Source organism: Pelodiscus sinensis, chromosome 18, assembly GCF_049634645.1.
Source record: "Pelodiscus sinensis isolate JC-2024 chromosome 18, ASM4963464v1, whole genome shotgun sequence".
In the NCBI taxonomy this organism is placed as follows: Eukaryota; Metazoa; Chordata; order Testudines; family Trionychidae; genus Pelodiscus; species Pelodiscus sinensis.
In genome coordinates this window covers 3,010,779-3,026,806 of record NC_134728.1, presented here as the reverse complement: position 1 = coordinate 3,026,806, position 16,028 = coordinate 3,010,779, and the positions used below count along the sequence as shown (strand labels likewise).

At 56.7% G+C, this 16,028-nt stretch overlaps 1 protein-coding gene and 1 long non-coding RNA gene across 3 annotated transcripts in view; one reads left to right on the top strand and one right to left on the bottom strand.

Moving 5' to 3' along the window:
• Positions 1–7,346, bottom strand: part of LOC142818828 (uncharacterized) — a 19,852-nt gene extending 12,506 nt beyond the window's left edge. Inside the window, exons 1-2 of the long non-coding RNA XR_012896467.1 lie at positions 7,039–7,346; positions 2,078–2,447 (exon numbers count right to left, since the gene is read on the bottom strand). This is a non-coding gene — a long non-coding RNA (uncharacterized LOC142818828). The remainder of the gene's footprint in view (positions 1–2,077; positions 2,448–7,038) is intronic.
• PDYN (prodynorphin) lies at positions 5,302–16,028 on the top strand. Of its 2 annotated transcripts, none has more exons than XM_014578249.3 (3): positions 5,302–5,466; positions 13,728–13,875; positions 15,231–16,028. In XM_014578249.3, exons 2-3 carry the CDS (start codon positions 13,747–13,749, stop codon positions 15,825–15,827), a joined length of 726 nt encoding a protein of 241 aa, XP_014433735.2. In that variant the 5' UTR covers positions 5,302–5,466; positions 13,728–13,746; the 3' UTR covers positions 15,828–16,028. The 2 variants fall into 2 exon arrangements, with proteins under 2 accessions (XP_014433735.2, XP_014433733.2); XM_014578247.3 differs by lacking the exon at positions 5,302–5,466 and adding an exon at positions 5,701–6,400 and having other exon boundaries at positions 15,231–16,027.

Genomic DNA, 16,028 nt, shown 5'->3' with positions numbered 1-16,028 from the left:
GGCCAAAGCCGAAATAAGCTACGCAACTTGAGCAACTTGAGCTACGTCAATTGCGTAGCTGAAGTCGAAACAGCTTATTTCGGCTTTTGGCGCTGTCTCCACCGCAGGAAGTCTGAGTTAGAGACCGCTACCCCCGACTGCCCTTACTCCTCGTACAATGGGGGTCACAAGAGTCGGAGTAAGCCGTCCTCCAGCTGGACATAATGTCGAAATAACGGCTTGTAGTGTAGACACGGGCGATGTTATTCCGGAATAACGCCCGTTACTCCGAAATGGCGCTGCTGTGTAGACGTACCCATCGAGTACATTGAAAATGTGAGTCTTTGGCTTGCCCTCAGTAGCCTTTGAACCACGCCCCTCCTGCCTAGCAGCAGGGTTAAGTCTCTCCGGGGATAACTATGATCTTAACCAGCCAGACCACAAAGTCAGGGAGTTTGTAGTTTGCTGCTGCTTTTTGCTACACTGGTGCCTGAGAACATCTGCGCAAAGCCAAGCAGAAGAATGGGAGGAGTCAAGATAGTGGTGCCTGGTGCTTGTGGGTGGGGAGGGGAAGAGGATGCAGGGAGGGGGCATGTAGGGGCACCCCACGAGCGCCTCCATGGTGCCAGCCTGTCGGTCGCATTCCGACTCAAGGCAGATCTCCTGTCTATTAACGTTAGTCAGTCAGCTGTGAGCAGCAAGCAGGACTCCTCGAGCAGGGGAGGGAATCCGTCTTTCTAACTCCGTAGCCAGAGACGGGCTCTGGTCTTTCCCATGGAGAAATGAACCCCCCTGAGCTATCTCTGAGGACCGTGTTTGGAAACACTCAATGCTTTGCCATACCCTCGGGACTCCTTGCCCCTTTCCCAGAGTATCCATGTGAGGGCATTTGCCTGCTGCCACTTGAAGCATCTTATGGAAAGGTGCAAATTGCTGCTGCCCCTGCAGGACCGCGCTTGGCCTGGTGAGCCAAAGGCCCTGCATGCAAAAGGAGAATCCCATCTTGAAGGGTGGTGTCCCCCAGCTTTCCCCTTCCCCTTGGCTCCTTTGGAATAACAAGACTTGCACCGAACAGTCTTGGAATTCGGTGCCAAGTAACAATTCATCCCCATGGGAAGGGTCAGCAGAAGATCCTATGCCCCGAGTCCGAGTCCAGCAGAACGTAGGTGGTGCATGGGCCTCGTTGCTGAATCTCTGGGCAGGAGAGCGATTGCACAGATGTTCCATGGCACCGGCTCTGAATTGGGGCTGGATTTCCAGAGGGCCTGCCAGCTGAGCACCTGCAAAGTTTGCATGAGCAAAGCTCACGTGGACTCAACCATTGGGTGGTGGTGCATCTAGCAAGCTGACCTCTGTGCACAGATCATAGAATCACAGAACACTAGGGCTGGAAGGGCCCTTGAGAGATCAAGTCCAGTCCCCTAACCTCATAGCAGGACCAAGCACCATCTAGATCTGTGGTTCCCAAACTTTTCGGCATCATGCCCCCTTTTTGATTTTTGAGAAACCCTTATGCCCCACCCCCAAATAGCAGCAAAACTTGTTGAGCAAAAAAAAAGGAACTGACTTGGGCTGAAAAAACACCGGGCTCTTTCTTGGGGGGGGGGGAGAGGTTGGGTTGCCTTACACACCCCCAGTTTGGGAACCTATGATCTAGATCATCCTTGACAGGTGTTTGTTTAACCTGCTCTTCAATATCTCCAGAGCTGGAGATTCCACAACCTCCCCAGGCAATTTATCCCAGTGTTTAACCACCCGGACATGCAGGAAGTTTTTCCTAATGTCCAACCTGAACCTCCCTTGCTGCAATTTCAGCCCATTGCTTTTTGTCCTGTCCTCAGAGGCCAAGAAGAACAATTTTCCTTGATCCTCCTTGTAACACCCTTGTAAATACCCGTCGGCAGTTGGCATATGCAAAAGGCTTGACTTACTGGGGGCAAAATCACCCTCGCTTTGTGCATGTCCCGATAAGAAGCTCTTTGAAAGGATGGGCAGTTCCACTCCTTTTGCTAAAAGCGGAATGTTTCTGAAATCTCATGGGCCCCTCTCCACCCCGCCAAGTGCCCTCCTGAGGCTTTTAAAGAGAACTAAGATTTACCTGCTCTTCCAATCCAACTCCTTGTTCACAGGAAGGCACTTCAGGTATCCAGCAAGCCAATTTTCAAGCGAAAGGGAAAGGAGGGTTGCTGGGAAACGACCCTCTGGAGAGAGAGAGGTGGTAAAAATAGTACATTCTTCAGATCCCGGGTTAGCGCTGCTATTTGGAAGGCAGCATGTGCAGCCCCATGTCAGAACCGCTCCCGTTTTTAAGCTTTAAGCTTTACTTGGGTGCGGGGGGACTTTTCCTGCTTGGACCCAGGTGTCTGTGCTGGGACGAAGAGGATGTTGATTTGCAGCCTCTGGAGCATCACCCGAGTGGGGTGTCTCCTGCTCTGTGGTCCCTCCTGGTTTCTTTCATTGGAGATTTGCTGGGAAGAAAGAGAGAACAAGATGGTGAGTAGATTTCCAGGAGGTTCCCCTTCCCCGCCCCCCTCCCCCGCAACACTTATCAGGAAGAGGTAAAGGACAATGCCCAGGTGTGACGTCGCGTCGGGGTTCCCACGACTCCTGCACCCCCGTGATGGCATGAACAGACTCCACCAGCCAGTAGAACAGAGGGAGTTTATTGCTTCTCCAGGATACAGCACAGCACAGATGTAATCTGGTTACAGGAACTGGGCCTAGGAGGCCTCAGTGCCCCCCCCTTGAGATGGGGGGTGGCTGGCCCCCTAAATCCCAGCCCCCTCCCTAGCTCCTTCTCCCCTGCTTCCCAGACAGAAACTCAAACTCTCTCCAGCCTTGCCCCCCAGCCAGGTGCTGGTCTCCGCCTTCCTCCCTTTGTCTCTTCCTGGGAGGCTGCGCCTGGGTGTCTGGGTTAATCCCCCTTTGGGAGAGTCAGTGAGAATCTCCCATCCCAGTGCAAGGGGCCCCGGGTCACCCAGCAGGCAGCCCCCCCACTACGTCACACAGGTTACCTGCCTGACCCATCAGCTACTCGGCTGGGCCGTGGTACAGACAGCAGCCAGTGGGGGTCACCCACAGCCCAAGCCTAGCAACCAGCAAGGTACCCGCACTGCGTCACACCAGGCACGACTGATGAGCTGTAACTTCAGCCTGTTTTTTGTGGCTCCATTTGCTGCTTGAGATGAAGCATGGCACTAAGGAGATCTAATGATAAAGAAATGCTCCTTGTGTAGCTTCTTTCACCTGATGCTCTTACATGGTGAATGGCCCCTCTCAGATACATTGAATACCCATTTTACAGATGGGAAAACAGAGGCCCAGAAGGTTTGGGTGACTTGCCCGCAGGCCCGGATATTGCACAATGTACTTTAGGCCAGGCTGATCTTCTCAAGCTTAACCCCTGCTCAGTGTTCTCTGTAATCTGTGCACAGGAGAGATTCAAAGGCCGCACAGCTGATGAGCAGTGTCCACAGCTAGGCAGTTTGTTTCCCCTGGTGGTGCACCTTCACACATGCCTTGGTGCACATAACAATGTATTCCGCACATGGATGGAAAAAAATCTGCACATGGGTGGAAAAGATTAGAGGGACCCTTGCCCCGATGCCTGTGTGCAAGTCAAGGCTTGTACACGCCAATCGTAGCTTGTGCGCCCGCCTGGAGGACGGGTGTACATTGAACAATGCCCTGACGCCAGCCTGGGGCCTAGTGAATCAGTATCAGGGCTGGGAATAGAATCTGGGCACGTTTCTGCCCTCCTCCCCCGGTCCGGCCACCTCCCCTTCCCCGCAGTGTTCGCGGTATTCTCATCGCTTTGTCTGTTTTCCAAGGTAACTCTCACTAGCTGGATGTGCCGGGGAAGGGGAGGTGGAGTGTGTGGTAGGCCAGCCCCTGGCTCTGAATAAAGCCCTGCGTTTCAATGGCGAGCGCAGGTGGGCGCTTTAGAACAAGTGAAGAGGCTTGTTCCGTACACCGCCTCGGAAGGTCAAGGTAAGGGACCGCTGCATGCACAAAGCCGGGAGGGAGGCGAGAGCTGAAGCCACCGAGAAGCGCCCCTACGGCTGCGGAGTCCCTTTGCCTCAGGCACACTCGGCCCTGGCTGGTTCCCCTCTGGGTCTTTTTGGAGACGAAGGCTGGAGACGGTCGGTGTCCGAGTACCGCCCCCGGCAGATGTAAGTTCTGGGGAGGGTCTTTTGAGGCCTCCTGGCATTGTGACAAATGTCTCCACCACAGGAAGGGGCTGGGTGGTGGGAGTGGGGTGGGGACGGGGTGGGCAGGAATCGGAATCTACTGGGGAAGACACGTCCAGTGCGTTGAGTCAGGCCTCTCCCCAGAGTCCACGTCCCTGTGCCTGCTCTCTTGTCTCTCCCATCGCCCCAGGAGCTTGACGCCGTCTCCGGGACGTTGCCCATCAGCCGCCGAAGGCTGCCTGGCGTTTGGAGAACAGGTGAGGGCAGGTGGCAGCTTCCTGGGTTTGCACTCGGCCTGGGTGACGTTTGAATTGAGCTGCTGAGCGATCCACAGGCCTGGAGCCTGAATTCCACTATCGAGCCACGGACAAGGGCCACGCAGGGCGCTGGCAGCACCTTCTCCCCGGGCTGCCTCCTGCCAAGATGGCCGCCCCCTCATCCGCAGGGGCCATTTGTGGGGGTGGGTAGGGAGGGCAGATCAGTTCTGGGCGTCTTTGCCAGCTGTGTTCACAGTGAGTTTCCTCTGTCCCCTGGAAGCTGGGCTGAGACCCACCCAGGTCGTCTCACACCAGGGTGGCTTTAAGGGGACTGCCAGTCCAGACTGGATGTGAATCCGCTGCCTGAGGTGAAGTGCGACAGCCCCCCGACAGCCTCCGAGCACAGTCTGACTGGCTCCAGCCTTCTCCCCGGAAAGTTCCAGGCTGCCATGGAAGGGCTTGTCTTTGTGTCTGGCGCAGCCTCTGTCTGGTGGTGCCACAGCCCAGCAGTGTGTGTGTGTGTGTGTGTGTGTGTGTGTGTGTACACACCACTCCCTTTGGCACACTCCTGCCTGGAGCAGGTGCCTTTTGTCGGTTTTGAGGTGTTACTGGTCAAAGGGCCTGCGGATCGTGGGGAGCCCGACTCAGGGAGGCGTCAAGGCGTCTGTGTGACTGATTATTCAGAGCTTCCCTCTCCCCCGATTGGCTCCGGAGAGCCTGTGCTGAGCTGGGGCTCGATGACAGGAGGAGGCTCCGTGTCAATAAAAAGAGGGGGTAGAAAGCGTGGAGCTGCCATTCCAAAGGGGAGACTTGCAGAGCTCGGCCGTCCTCAGTACCGTCGGCTTTCCCAGAGTCGGGGCTGACCGAGCTGAAAAGCGACAACTGAGAGGAGGGAGCAATTTCCATCCACCCCACCCTCACTGATGGCCAGATTCATCTAGAGCCCAGGAGAGCTGGTGGACAGAATCTGCGGAGACCCTCAACTTGCCACAGGAGTCTGCGGCTCCCAGAATAAACTTTCCACCCAAACTCTGCCACAGGTGGGGAGCTCTCCAGGTACTGGGAGGAACTCACAGGTTAGACACGTGTGTGTGTGTGTGTGTGTGTGTGTGCGTGCACGGGCCAGCTCTCTCTCTCTCTCTCTGTGTGTGTGTGTGTGTGTGCACCAGCTCTATGTGTGTGTGTGTATGCACCAGCTGTGTGTGTGTGTGTACCAGCTCTCTCTGTCTGTGTGCCAGCTCTCTCTCTCTCTCTCTCTCTCTCTCTCTCTCTGTGATGCATGTTCCTGAATCCAGCACTTTTTGGAGTTTATTCTTTGCTTTCAGGTTAGCTTTCCCTTTCCTCGCCTTTCAGCTTCTAATAATGATTCACAGGCTGCAGCTTGGCTAGCGACTCTGTCATTAAAACGGCTCTTGATTAGTTTAAAACCCCCTGGTCTGATGGTTCCTAGTGCCAAGTGCCTCTTACCAGCTGCTAAATTATGTAAAGACCTGCAGATGAGGCTGCTTGTCCCCCGATCTTTTTTTCGTCCCTAGAGCTGCCTGCTACCGAGCCGGGCTAGCTGGGTAACGCGTCTTTCCAGAGGGGACAGAATTACTTCAGCCGAAGCCAATGCCCTCGCAAACTAAGCTAGAGAGCTGATGTGGAGGGGAAGGGTAGCGCCTTGAAAAGAATAATCCCCTGATGAAAAGACCCGTGTCCCGCAGCAAGAGCTCCCAACTCGGAGGTGGCGGGGCTGGAAGTTGCGAGGAATGGAGCGGTCCCGTGGAATTGCGCAGTTTTGCTTCCAAAGGGCTGGTGAGCGGGCAGAGCGAACGCGCATTTCCACCTGGTTCCGAAAGAGGCCATGGGGGCGAGCGAGGGGGAGGCGAAACGCGGCTCGAAATGTTCCCAGTCTCCTAAAACGCGTCTAAAACGATCGATCTTCCGGAGAGGAGCCCCTGGCGCACCCGGGCTGCGCACAGGGGAGCCGAGGTAAGAGCGCCGGGTCGGAGCTGCGGAACCGGGCGGGCGCGCTGCCCCTACCCCGGCAGGCGCGCACAGTACGAGCTGTTCTCTGCAGCTCGTCCGCACGTTTGATCCTTGGTCCCGCTGGGCCGCGCCGCCTGCCCACCCAACAGGTCCCCGCCGCCCATATTTGCTCCCCACTCGGCTCAGCGGTGAAAGACTCTGTCCCCGGGGGTGATTCTCCAACCGGCGGCAGGGGAGAACTTTACAAACAATCCACTTTCCATCGGGAGCCAGCGGGGAAGAACACGGGGCGCGGGTAACTGAATTCTAAGGCGCTGCGGGCAGAGGGTCAACCTGTCCCCCCCCCCCTTCCCCGCTGCTCTGGTTTCATCGCTCACTTCTCCGGCTGAGCAGCTAAGCCCGGGGTGGAGCCCTGCTCCCGAATCTCGGGGAGGGGGTCTCGGGCTGCCTGATGTCCGGGGACCGCAGCAGGCCCCCAGCGGGGTGTCATGAAACCCCCCGTCCCCGTCCTCCCTTTGTGCCCGAGCCGCTAGGGTACCACCGGGCAAAGCGTCCCCCTCTGCCCAGCGCGGCTGCAATTTGGCACGTCGGCTTCGAAACGCCCGTGGGCTCCATATTCGCCAGCGGGCCCGGCCTCCCACCTGCCGCAGCGGCTTCTGCTTTTCTCATCTCCTCCCTGCGAGCCAAGGCCAGCGCGCCAGACACTTAAATCACCGCTCGAGCGCTTTGCAAGGGGCTTTACATCATGCGCGTAGGAATCGATATTCTCGGTGGAAATCAATCGCGGGAGCTGAGCGCCAGCCGCGCAGGGACAGATCCGCGCCCGTTCCTGGGCTCCAGACTCAGATCCACGGCGGGGTCGGCGCTGGCTCAGACGAAGGGATGCGGACTCCCGGCCCCCAGGCTGGGTCCTCACCCGTGACGCGTCTCCGAAGCCAAGAGGCGTCTGGCCGCGCCTGGTGTGAACTTAGCCCTTTGGACTGGCTGGGGTGAAGGGAGAGGCAGCGCCGGGACCCACGTGTCCGAGCAGAAGGAAGCGGGGGGAGGCGGGGGGGGAACTGACTTGGTCAAATCAGGATTCGGATCAAGCCGCGTGGAACGGAGCGACCCCGGTCTGGGTGGGCCGCGGGGCGTTCAGTCCCGAGGCTCGGCCAGCCCAAAGGCCCGGCCCTGCTTACAGATGCTCCGCTCCGCGCTGGGCGGCTAAGCCAGCCAAAAGCCCGTCATCCTGCGTCAGGCCCAGCTGCCAAAGCCCCATGGAGATCCCTCTCTCTCTCCCCTCGGCCACAGGCCTTGTCGTGGCTAGGAAACAGGCACGTTGCTGCCTTTGTTCTCTGTGCAAAACCTTCCTCGGTCTTCTGCGCCATGCCAGGCATAGGATCCTGCTAGGCAGGTGCCTGGGGGGCCTTGTGGCCCTAAGGGCCTATAAGAACTAAATGAAATTAATAGGCAGCAGGTTTAACACAAACAAAAGGAAGTTTTTTCTTCATGTAGAGCACAGTCAACCTGTGGAACTCCTTGCCAGAGGATGTTGTGAAGACCAGGACTTTAACAGCATTCAAGAAAGAGCTAGATAGATTCATGGAGGTCAGGTCCATCAGGAATGGTGACCCTAGCCTCTGTTTGTCTGGAACCGGATGACAGGAGAGGGATCACGTGAGGATTAGTTGTTGTGTTCCCTCCCTTTGGGCATCTGGAATTGGCCACTGTCAGCAGACAGGACACTGGGTTAGCTGGACCGTTGATCCGACCCAGTGGCTCTTTTGTTCTCATGCTCGGCCCTGGGGTGAGGAGCTGAACACGGAGCTGTGATTGCCAAATGGCGGATTTGTCTTTTTCTCCCTCTTTTCGTTCACTTCCTCGCCTCCATCCTTTTCACCATTTCCAGGCCGGCCCCCTCTCTTTGTTGCTTCCCTTCCCTTGCGGAGCCAAGAGCACCCGCATTTCAGTTTTCCAGAGGGAGAGCACGTTACATCGCACAATTAACAATCCGTTTGGTTTTCATACCGGACCCGGCTTCCTTGTCCCAGCTTTGCACCAAGCTTGGCTTCTGCAGAGTTCTCTCTGGCCACTGCGCTTTGCGGGACTAGCAGAGAGGCCATTTGGTAGCTAGCACTCTTAATGAAGGGAGAATGACTTAGTGGTTTGAGCAGGAGCCTGGGGACAGGGACTCTTGGGTGCTTTGTGACCCTAAGCAAACCACACTCTCTGTGCCTCGTATTACCCACCTTCAAAGCGGCGATGACGCCTGTCGCAGTCCAGGTGGGAGGTTTCTTGGCGTTTCGAGTGCGTCGACATCCGCAGCTGAAGGGCGCTACACGAGTGCAAAGCATTGTCCTTATTCAGCCACTCATTTACCGAGCGTCCTGGAAACAGCGTTGCGGCTGGTGAATCGGGTGATCTATTAATGCAGATCGTTTGGCATACGATAATGCTGATCATTCAAATGACATTAAAGCGGAGCCTGACTTAATAATTGGAACATTAACATAATTTCTTCATGAGTGCCAATTAGGGTGCATTAACAGCTACTGACTGGGAGTGCGAGCGCCTGCAGTAATCCCAGAAGGGCTGCTACTGGGTTACGCCACTGTCTGGAGGCAAAAGGGGCCACGAAGGTAACAGGACACTCTTATCATGTGCTCACAACCGGTGGCTGGGTCTCCTGTGCGGGAGACAACTAAACTTACACGCCAGGTCCACCGGACAACATTTCCAAAAGCGCCTAACTCCTGTTTCAAGTCAATGGAACTTAGGCTCCCAACTCCCATGGGTCCTTAAATAATGACCGAGGGAAGGAAGGTTCCAGCGTTGGGAGTTGGGTGCATGTACACAGCAGGGCTTAACTCGAAATAAACTCTGCAAATTGAGCTACCTCAATTGCTTATTTCGAAACAGAGCACTCTCCCTCCGACCTCCCTTACTCCTCCTACCATGAAGGTTACAGGGATCGGAGTAAGAAGTCTTTCAGCTGGACGATATGGCTGTCTACACTGGTGTGATCTTGTGCCAGAGATATGCAAATGAGGCTAAGCATGGAATATCGCCAAGCCTCATTTGCATATCTAATGAGCTGCCATTTTTGCGGAAGAGGCTCTTGTGCCAGAAGGAGCTGTCTACACTGCCCCTTCTTGCGCAAGAAAAACCCTCTTACACAATCCTGTTATTCCTGAAAATAATCAGCGTAGCAGCATTGCGCAAGAGGGTTTTCCTTGCGCAAGAAGGGGCAGTGTAGACAGCTCCTTCTGGTGCAAGAGCCTCTTCTGCAAAAATGGCAGCTCATTAGATATGCAAATGAGGATCGGCAATATTCCACCCTTAGCCTCATTTGCATATCTCTGGTGCAAGATTGCGCCAGTGTAGACATAGCCTATGGGTACATCTAAACTACCCCGCTCTGTCAGCAGAGGGATGTAAATTAGATGTATCGAAATTGCAAATGAAGCCGGGATTTAAATGCCCTCATTTTTTGAGGAGTACAGGATCTTTCTAAACAGGGCATTTCTGTCAAAAATGCCCCATCTAAACTGCTGGGCTTTTCTTGAAAAGCCCCATTTCGAAAAAAAGCGGCAGCTGCCATTATGCAAATGAAGCGCGGGATATTTAAATCCTGGCTTCATTTGCACTTTCGTTGTGTCTAATTTACATCCCTCTGCCGACAAAGGGGTGTAGTTTAGACACACCCTATGTTGACATTATTGCGAAATAACAGCCGGCTGTGTAGACACGGAGTAAGTCATTTCAAAAGAATGCTAGTTATTTTGAAAGAATGTTGCTGTGTAGACGTATCTTGGGCTTCTGACCTGCTGTTCTTCTAAACTCTGCAAAAAATGACTTAGCCCAGGACATGTAGGGATCATGTGGTGGAGGGCTGTGGGGATAGTGCAGGTGATCTCACACTGGCTGGGGGTTGTAGGCAGCATGGGTTAAACAGCATATTCCAGCTCAAAGCGGAGTTGTTGCACGTCCTCTGCCTCTCAGGTGGCTGGAAAATAAAGCGCCTCTTCTGTTATTTTCCTCCTTGGTGAGGTGCGGTGGGAGCAGGAACCTTCGCTCCATCCCTTGTCCATTCTTCGCGTAGCCGAGGAATCTAGGCAGGACCCAGGTGTCTCATCAAACTCCCTGCTCCTCTGGGGCAGCTGCTGCAAACTCGTAGGAAGTCCATGCTGACTTCGGCCCTGTCTAGTTGTCACTTCCTCTGTCCCTACTGGGTGTAAGGGCTTTGAATGCACGTCGGGGGGCTGGGGAAGGAAGGTGTTTGGTGGGACGCAGCATTCTGTAGGTATGTCGAGATTGCATAGACTACAGAGTTTATCTGGGATACCGGTGTCCAAGGAACGCATCTGCTTTAAAAAAAAAATTGGAAAAGCAGATGTGTTTTTTTTGGCATCCTTGTAAACCTCGTTCTATGAGGAAGAAGGGATGTTCCGAAAGAAGCTTCCCCCCCCCCCGACATTTGGCCCAGTGTAGATAGACCAATTGTCAGAAAATGGAAATATGGAAATGGAAATTACGGTTCATAATTTGCATATCTTTTTCTGAGAGAGAGAGAGAGAGAGAGAGAGAGAGAGGACACTTGTGGTGAGGACGAGGGGCATCACCAGGCAGGTAGGGGCATTTCTGGGGTGGCACTCTCCAACTGATATGGCTGCTGCTGTTGGCCAGTGCTTCACATGGGCCCTCATCGGATGGATGAGGAATCCAACATGCGACTTGGAGGTAGGTTAGGTTCAGAGCCTGGTTTCCCAAGCCCCTCCCCACCCCTTCGCCCCCTTCCCGCAGGATCCAGGCCCAAGCAGAGGGGATATATTCACCAAGTGGGAAAGGCGGAGGCGGGCGTTGGAAAGGTACTGCCAGAACACAAAGACCTTGAATTCCCCCCTCCCCCTGCTCTCCTGTGATGCATCGCGGCTGTGGATTTCATTGCCTTTCTTTTCCAAGGCCACGTAGGAGACACAGTGATTCACCCTCCAAGCCCCCCGGTAGTGCAGCGAGAACAATGCAGCCCAGAAACCCTTGCAGCTGCTGGTTAAAAACAAAGACTCTTTTTCCAAGGATACAGAAAAGGCGTCGGGATAAATGGGTTCAAACCGCTCTCCCGCACGCACCGGCAGGGGCAGGTTACTGAGCAGCGCCTGGGAGAGCGAGGCCCGCGGCTTCCATCAGAGATGTGATGAGAAAGGTCCCGCTTATGAGAGATGCGCTGTCCCGAGGCACGTTCGAACTGGTCCCTGAGACGCCAGGAACATTGAGAGATGGGGCAGAAGCTGACCCAATCCTGCTAGGGCTTCCTAACATCTATTGGGGCAAAGAGACGGGACCTGGAGGCAGTAGATAAAGCGATCGCTCTATTGACATCTGTGGAGATGTGCAGGATGGGGGCTGAGATTCTGGGCTAAGGGGTGTGGTGGGCCCGTGCCAAAGCTGGCAGCTGGGTGAAAGGGAAGAGCTTCTGAGCTAGATAGGTGGGCAATGTGTGTGTATGTGTGTGTGTGTGTGTGTGCGCATGTCATTGTGGGGGTGTGGCTGCGCAGGAGTGCTGGGAGTGTTTATTCCTGCCTATTTCACGCAGACATATTTTGCAATGCTGCATGGTGCATCAGTGCATCTACACAGCACCCTAAACTCAAAATAAGACACACAATTTGCACTACGCAAATTGTGTATCTTATTTTGAAACTATTTTGAAATTTGAAATGTCTACACAGCACCAAATTTCAAAATAACACACTATTTCTAGCCATTCCTTATCCCTCCTGCAACAAGATTTACTGTGATGGCGAAGAAGTGCACCTGTGTGTCTCCGCTGCACCGTTTTCCCAGAATAATGGCTGTTATTCTGGAAAAACAATACTAGCGTGCACACTGCAATTGCATTATTTCAAAAGAAAGTCAAAATAACGGATGGCTTCCCCCAATGTTGGCAAACCTCATTCCATGAGGAATAATGCCTCTTCCAAAAAAACCCCCAAAAACCTCTTTTGGAAGATGGGGTGTGCGGATGCCCCACTGCTGCTATGTTGAAATAGCTCCTGCCCAGGGCCATTCTAAAGTTATCCCTCATCAGTGCTTCCTGGGGCTCTAAATCGAGGTAGCACGTCTACATTAGGGGAACCTGCCTTGGACTAATTTTGAGGTTTCCCCACAGTGTAGAAAATATTTTCCGGAATGGCTTTTTCTGAAATAAACTTGCAGTATAGACATACCCTGTAGACACGGGGTAGCTATTTTGGGATAGCTCTGGTATCCCATCATAGCCATGCAGTGTAGACGTATCCCTAACACTCAAAGTGAACCCCGATGGTGCTGCTCACGCCCCTGCAATCCCTAAAGCAGCTCAAACAGCCTCCAGAGGAAATTTCTCTGGTGCTGCTGCTGGCCAGCGGCAGCCAAGGCCTGGGCATGGTGGTGTGTCTGATGTGAATGGGATGAGCACAAGCTGCAGGGAGCACAGCTCTCCCCACTCTCGCACAATCGGCTGGAGGGTGTCTCTGGGACAGGCTGCAGGGAAGGACAGCCTCCCAGACCAGGTCCGGGGCAGGGATTCCAGAGATCGGGGTTCAAAGATGCCAGCTCTGCTGCAGATGGCTGTGGTGGCCTTGGGCAAGACACAATCTCGCCGAGTGGCACAGGCCACCGCATTGGGGTCACCTGCACATGGGCGCTGTTGGTTAAGTGTGACATCGGCACAATGGCCTCTCTCGGGACTATCACCTGCCCTGCAGGGGCATTTGCCCCACTGCGTTTTGCTCTAGAAGTGACGCTAGGATCTCTGTACGTCTACACTGCACTATTTCGAAATAAGCTATTCCAGAACAGTTATTCCAAAAGAGCTTATTCCAAAATAGCACGTCTACACTGCAGGGAAGCCTCAAAATTAGTCCCAGGCAGGCTCCCCTAATGTAGATGTGCTATCTCGATTTAGAGCCCTAGGAGGCACTGGGGAGGAATAACTTAGAATGGCCCTGGTGAGGGGCTATTTCGAAATAGCAGCAGTGGAGCATCTACACACGCCTCATTTTGAAACAGCTATTTTGGAAGAGGGGTTATTCCTCATAGAATGAGGTTTACAGATTTTGGAATAAGCCAGCTCTTATTTTGAAATGATTTTGAAATAAGGGAATGGCTGTGTCCACACTCCTATTGTTATTTCGAAATAAGGCTGGCTCTCTCAAAATAACGGTGCAGGGTAGAGCTCCCACACACAGGGGAGGTGGGCGTGGCCAGGTGCTGAGTTGGCTCCCCGGAGGGCGCCCCCTGGCGGCGTGAGTATGATTTGCAGCTGCTGCAGAAGGATCATTGGTCTCTTGCGGTTTCTCTCTCCCCCCAGGCAGTGCCCGCGGGGCAGGATGGAGTGGCAGGTTCTGGTGCTGGCCCTTTGCCTGAGCCTGGCTCATTCGGCCGCTGCAGACTGCGCAGCCCAGTGCGCCACGTGTGCCCTGCAGAGCCAGGATCTGGAGCAGCGCATCAATCCGCTGGTGAGTGCCGGTCCCGCCCCAGGCGCAGTTCGGAGCCCAGAACACACAAGCGCTGTAGCCAGGCTGGCTCTTACTTCAGCCCATTGCCAGGCCGGGGGACACGCTTGCTGCACAGACCCAGATTTTCCAGACGTGGGCCTCTGCGTTTGTGCCTGGTGTGGGGGTGCAGCTGCCATGGGCGGTGCGCGGGTCACGGTGCACCCAGTTCTTCTTGCCTTGCACGGGGCGGGGGCCGGGCTGCTGAAATCCGGCTCGGCGGGGGAGGCTGGGTCCAGAGAGCAACTGCTCTGGGGTCTGAGAGCTCTAGCAGAGAGCGGAGACCAACCCCCCGGGGCCAGTTTCAGGGCCCTACACGTGGTGGGTCCCATGTACGCCAGTGCACAGCGACCGGTCTGCTCGGACCCGGCAGAATCGGGGCCGTGCGGTCTGGGGCGCCTTTGAATCTCGGACGATCTTGCCCAGCGTGTCCCCGCCCTGGGTGTTAGAGGTGGGGAAGAAGCTGCTTCTGGGGGACCAGAGAGCTACGCTCCCCTCTGCACGGGGGTGGGACGCAGGCCCTTACAGTGAGGCAGTTATGGGACGCCAAGAGCTAGACCCCCTGCCAGGGCTGGAAGGGGATCCCCGGAGACTCCGCCCTGTAGAGGGGCGCTGGAGGCCGGGCGGGGCCGGAGATTCCGCCCTCTAGGGGGGCGCTGGAGGCCGGGCGGGGCCGGGGATTTCTCCCTCTAGGGGGGCGCTGGAGGCCGGGCGGGGCCGGAGATTCCGCCCTGTAGAGGGGCGCTGGAGGCCGGGCGGGGCCGGAGATTCCGCTCTCTAGGGGTGCCCTGAAGGCCGGGCGGGGCCGGGGATTTCTCCCTCTAGAGGGGCGCTGGAGGCCGGGCGGGGCCGGGGATTTCTCCCTCTAGGGGGGCGCTGGAGGCCGGGCGGGGCCGGGGATTTCTCCCTCTAGGGGTGCCCTGAAGGCCGGGCGGGGCCGGGGATTTCTCCCTCTAGGGGGGCGCTGGAGGCCGGGCGGGGCCGGGGATTTCTCCCTCTAGAGGGGCGCTGGAGGCCGGGCGGGGCCGGGGATTTCTCCCTCTAGAGGGGCGCTGGAGGCCGGGGATTTCTCCCTCTAGGGGGGCGCTGGAGGCCGGGCGGGGCCGGGGATTTCTCCCTCTAGAGGGGCGCTGGAGGCCGGGCGGGGGCGGGGTTTTCTCCCTCTAGAGGGGCGCTGGAGGCCGGGCGGGGGCGGGGATTTCTCCCTCTAGGGGGGCGCTGGAGGCCGGGCGGGGCCGGGGATTTCTCCCTCTAGAGGGGCGCTGGAGGCCGGGCGGGGCCGGCCGGTGTCAAGGCTCCGCTCCCTTGGTGTGTTGCAGATCTGTTCCCTGGAGTGCCAGGGCGCCCTGCCGTCCCGCGTGGAGTGGGAGAGGTGCTACCACGCTCCGGCGGCGGAGGGCCCGGGCCTGTCCCCGCTGGAGGCTGAGGCGCCGGCAGAGCCAGAGGGGAGCCCCCTCCCCGGCGGCCTGGCCAAACGCTACGGCGGCTTCATGAAGAAGCTGGACAAGAACCGGCTGGTCTCGCTCCTGCGGGAGAGCGCCCTGGGCAAAGGCGGCGCGGCCAAGAAGGACGCCGGCTTCCCCCGCCTGCCGGGCGAGCGGGCGGCCGCGGAGGACTACCCGGCGCTGGAGACCGGGGAGGATCCCGAGGACGGCGAGCCGCGGGACGCGAGGAAGCGCTACGGAGGCTTCCTCCGCAAGTATCCCAAGCGGAGCTCGGAGCGGGCCCCCGGCGCGGAGGGCCCGGAGCTGGAAGACCTGCACAAGCGCTACGGGGGCTTCCTGCGCCGGATCCGCCCCAAGCTCAAGTGGGACAATCAGAAGCGCTACGGGGGCTTCCTGCGGCGCCAGTTCAAGGTGACGACGCGGTCGGAGGAGGACCCGGCCGCCTACTCCGGGGAGGTCTCGGACCTATAGGACCCCGCCCCCCGCCCCTCCCCGCACGGACTGCCTCGCTCACCCCGCCCCATGCCCGGCCCCTGCTCAGCCAAGCGCGCCAGCCGAGGGAGCCAGATGTTTAGCGCCAGCCACCGCCCAGGGTCCTCCCTCGCCCCTGTCTCCGCTCCGGGCCTGCGTCGTTCACCGACTAGTGAGCCCCAGAGAGGAGCCCGACGCAAC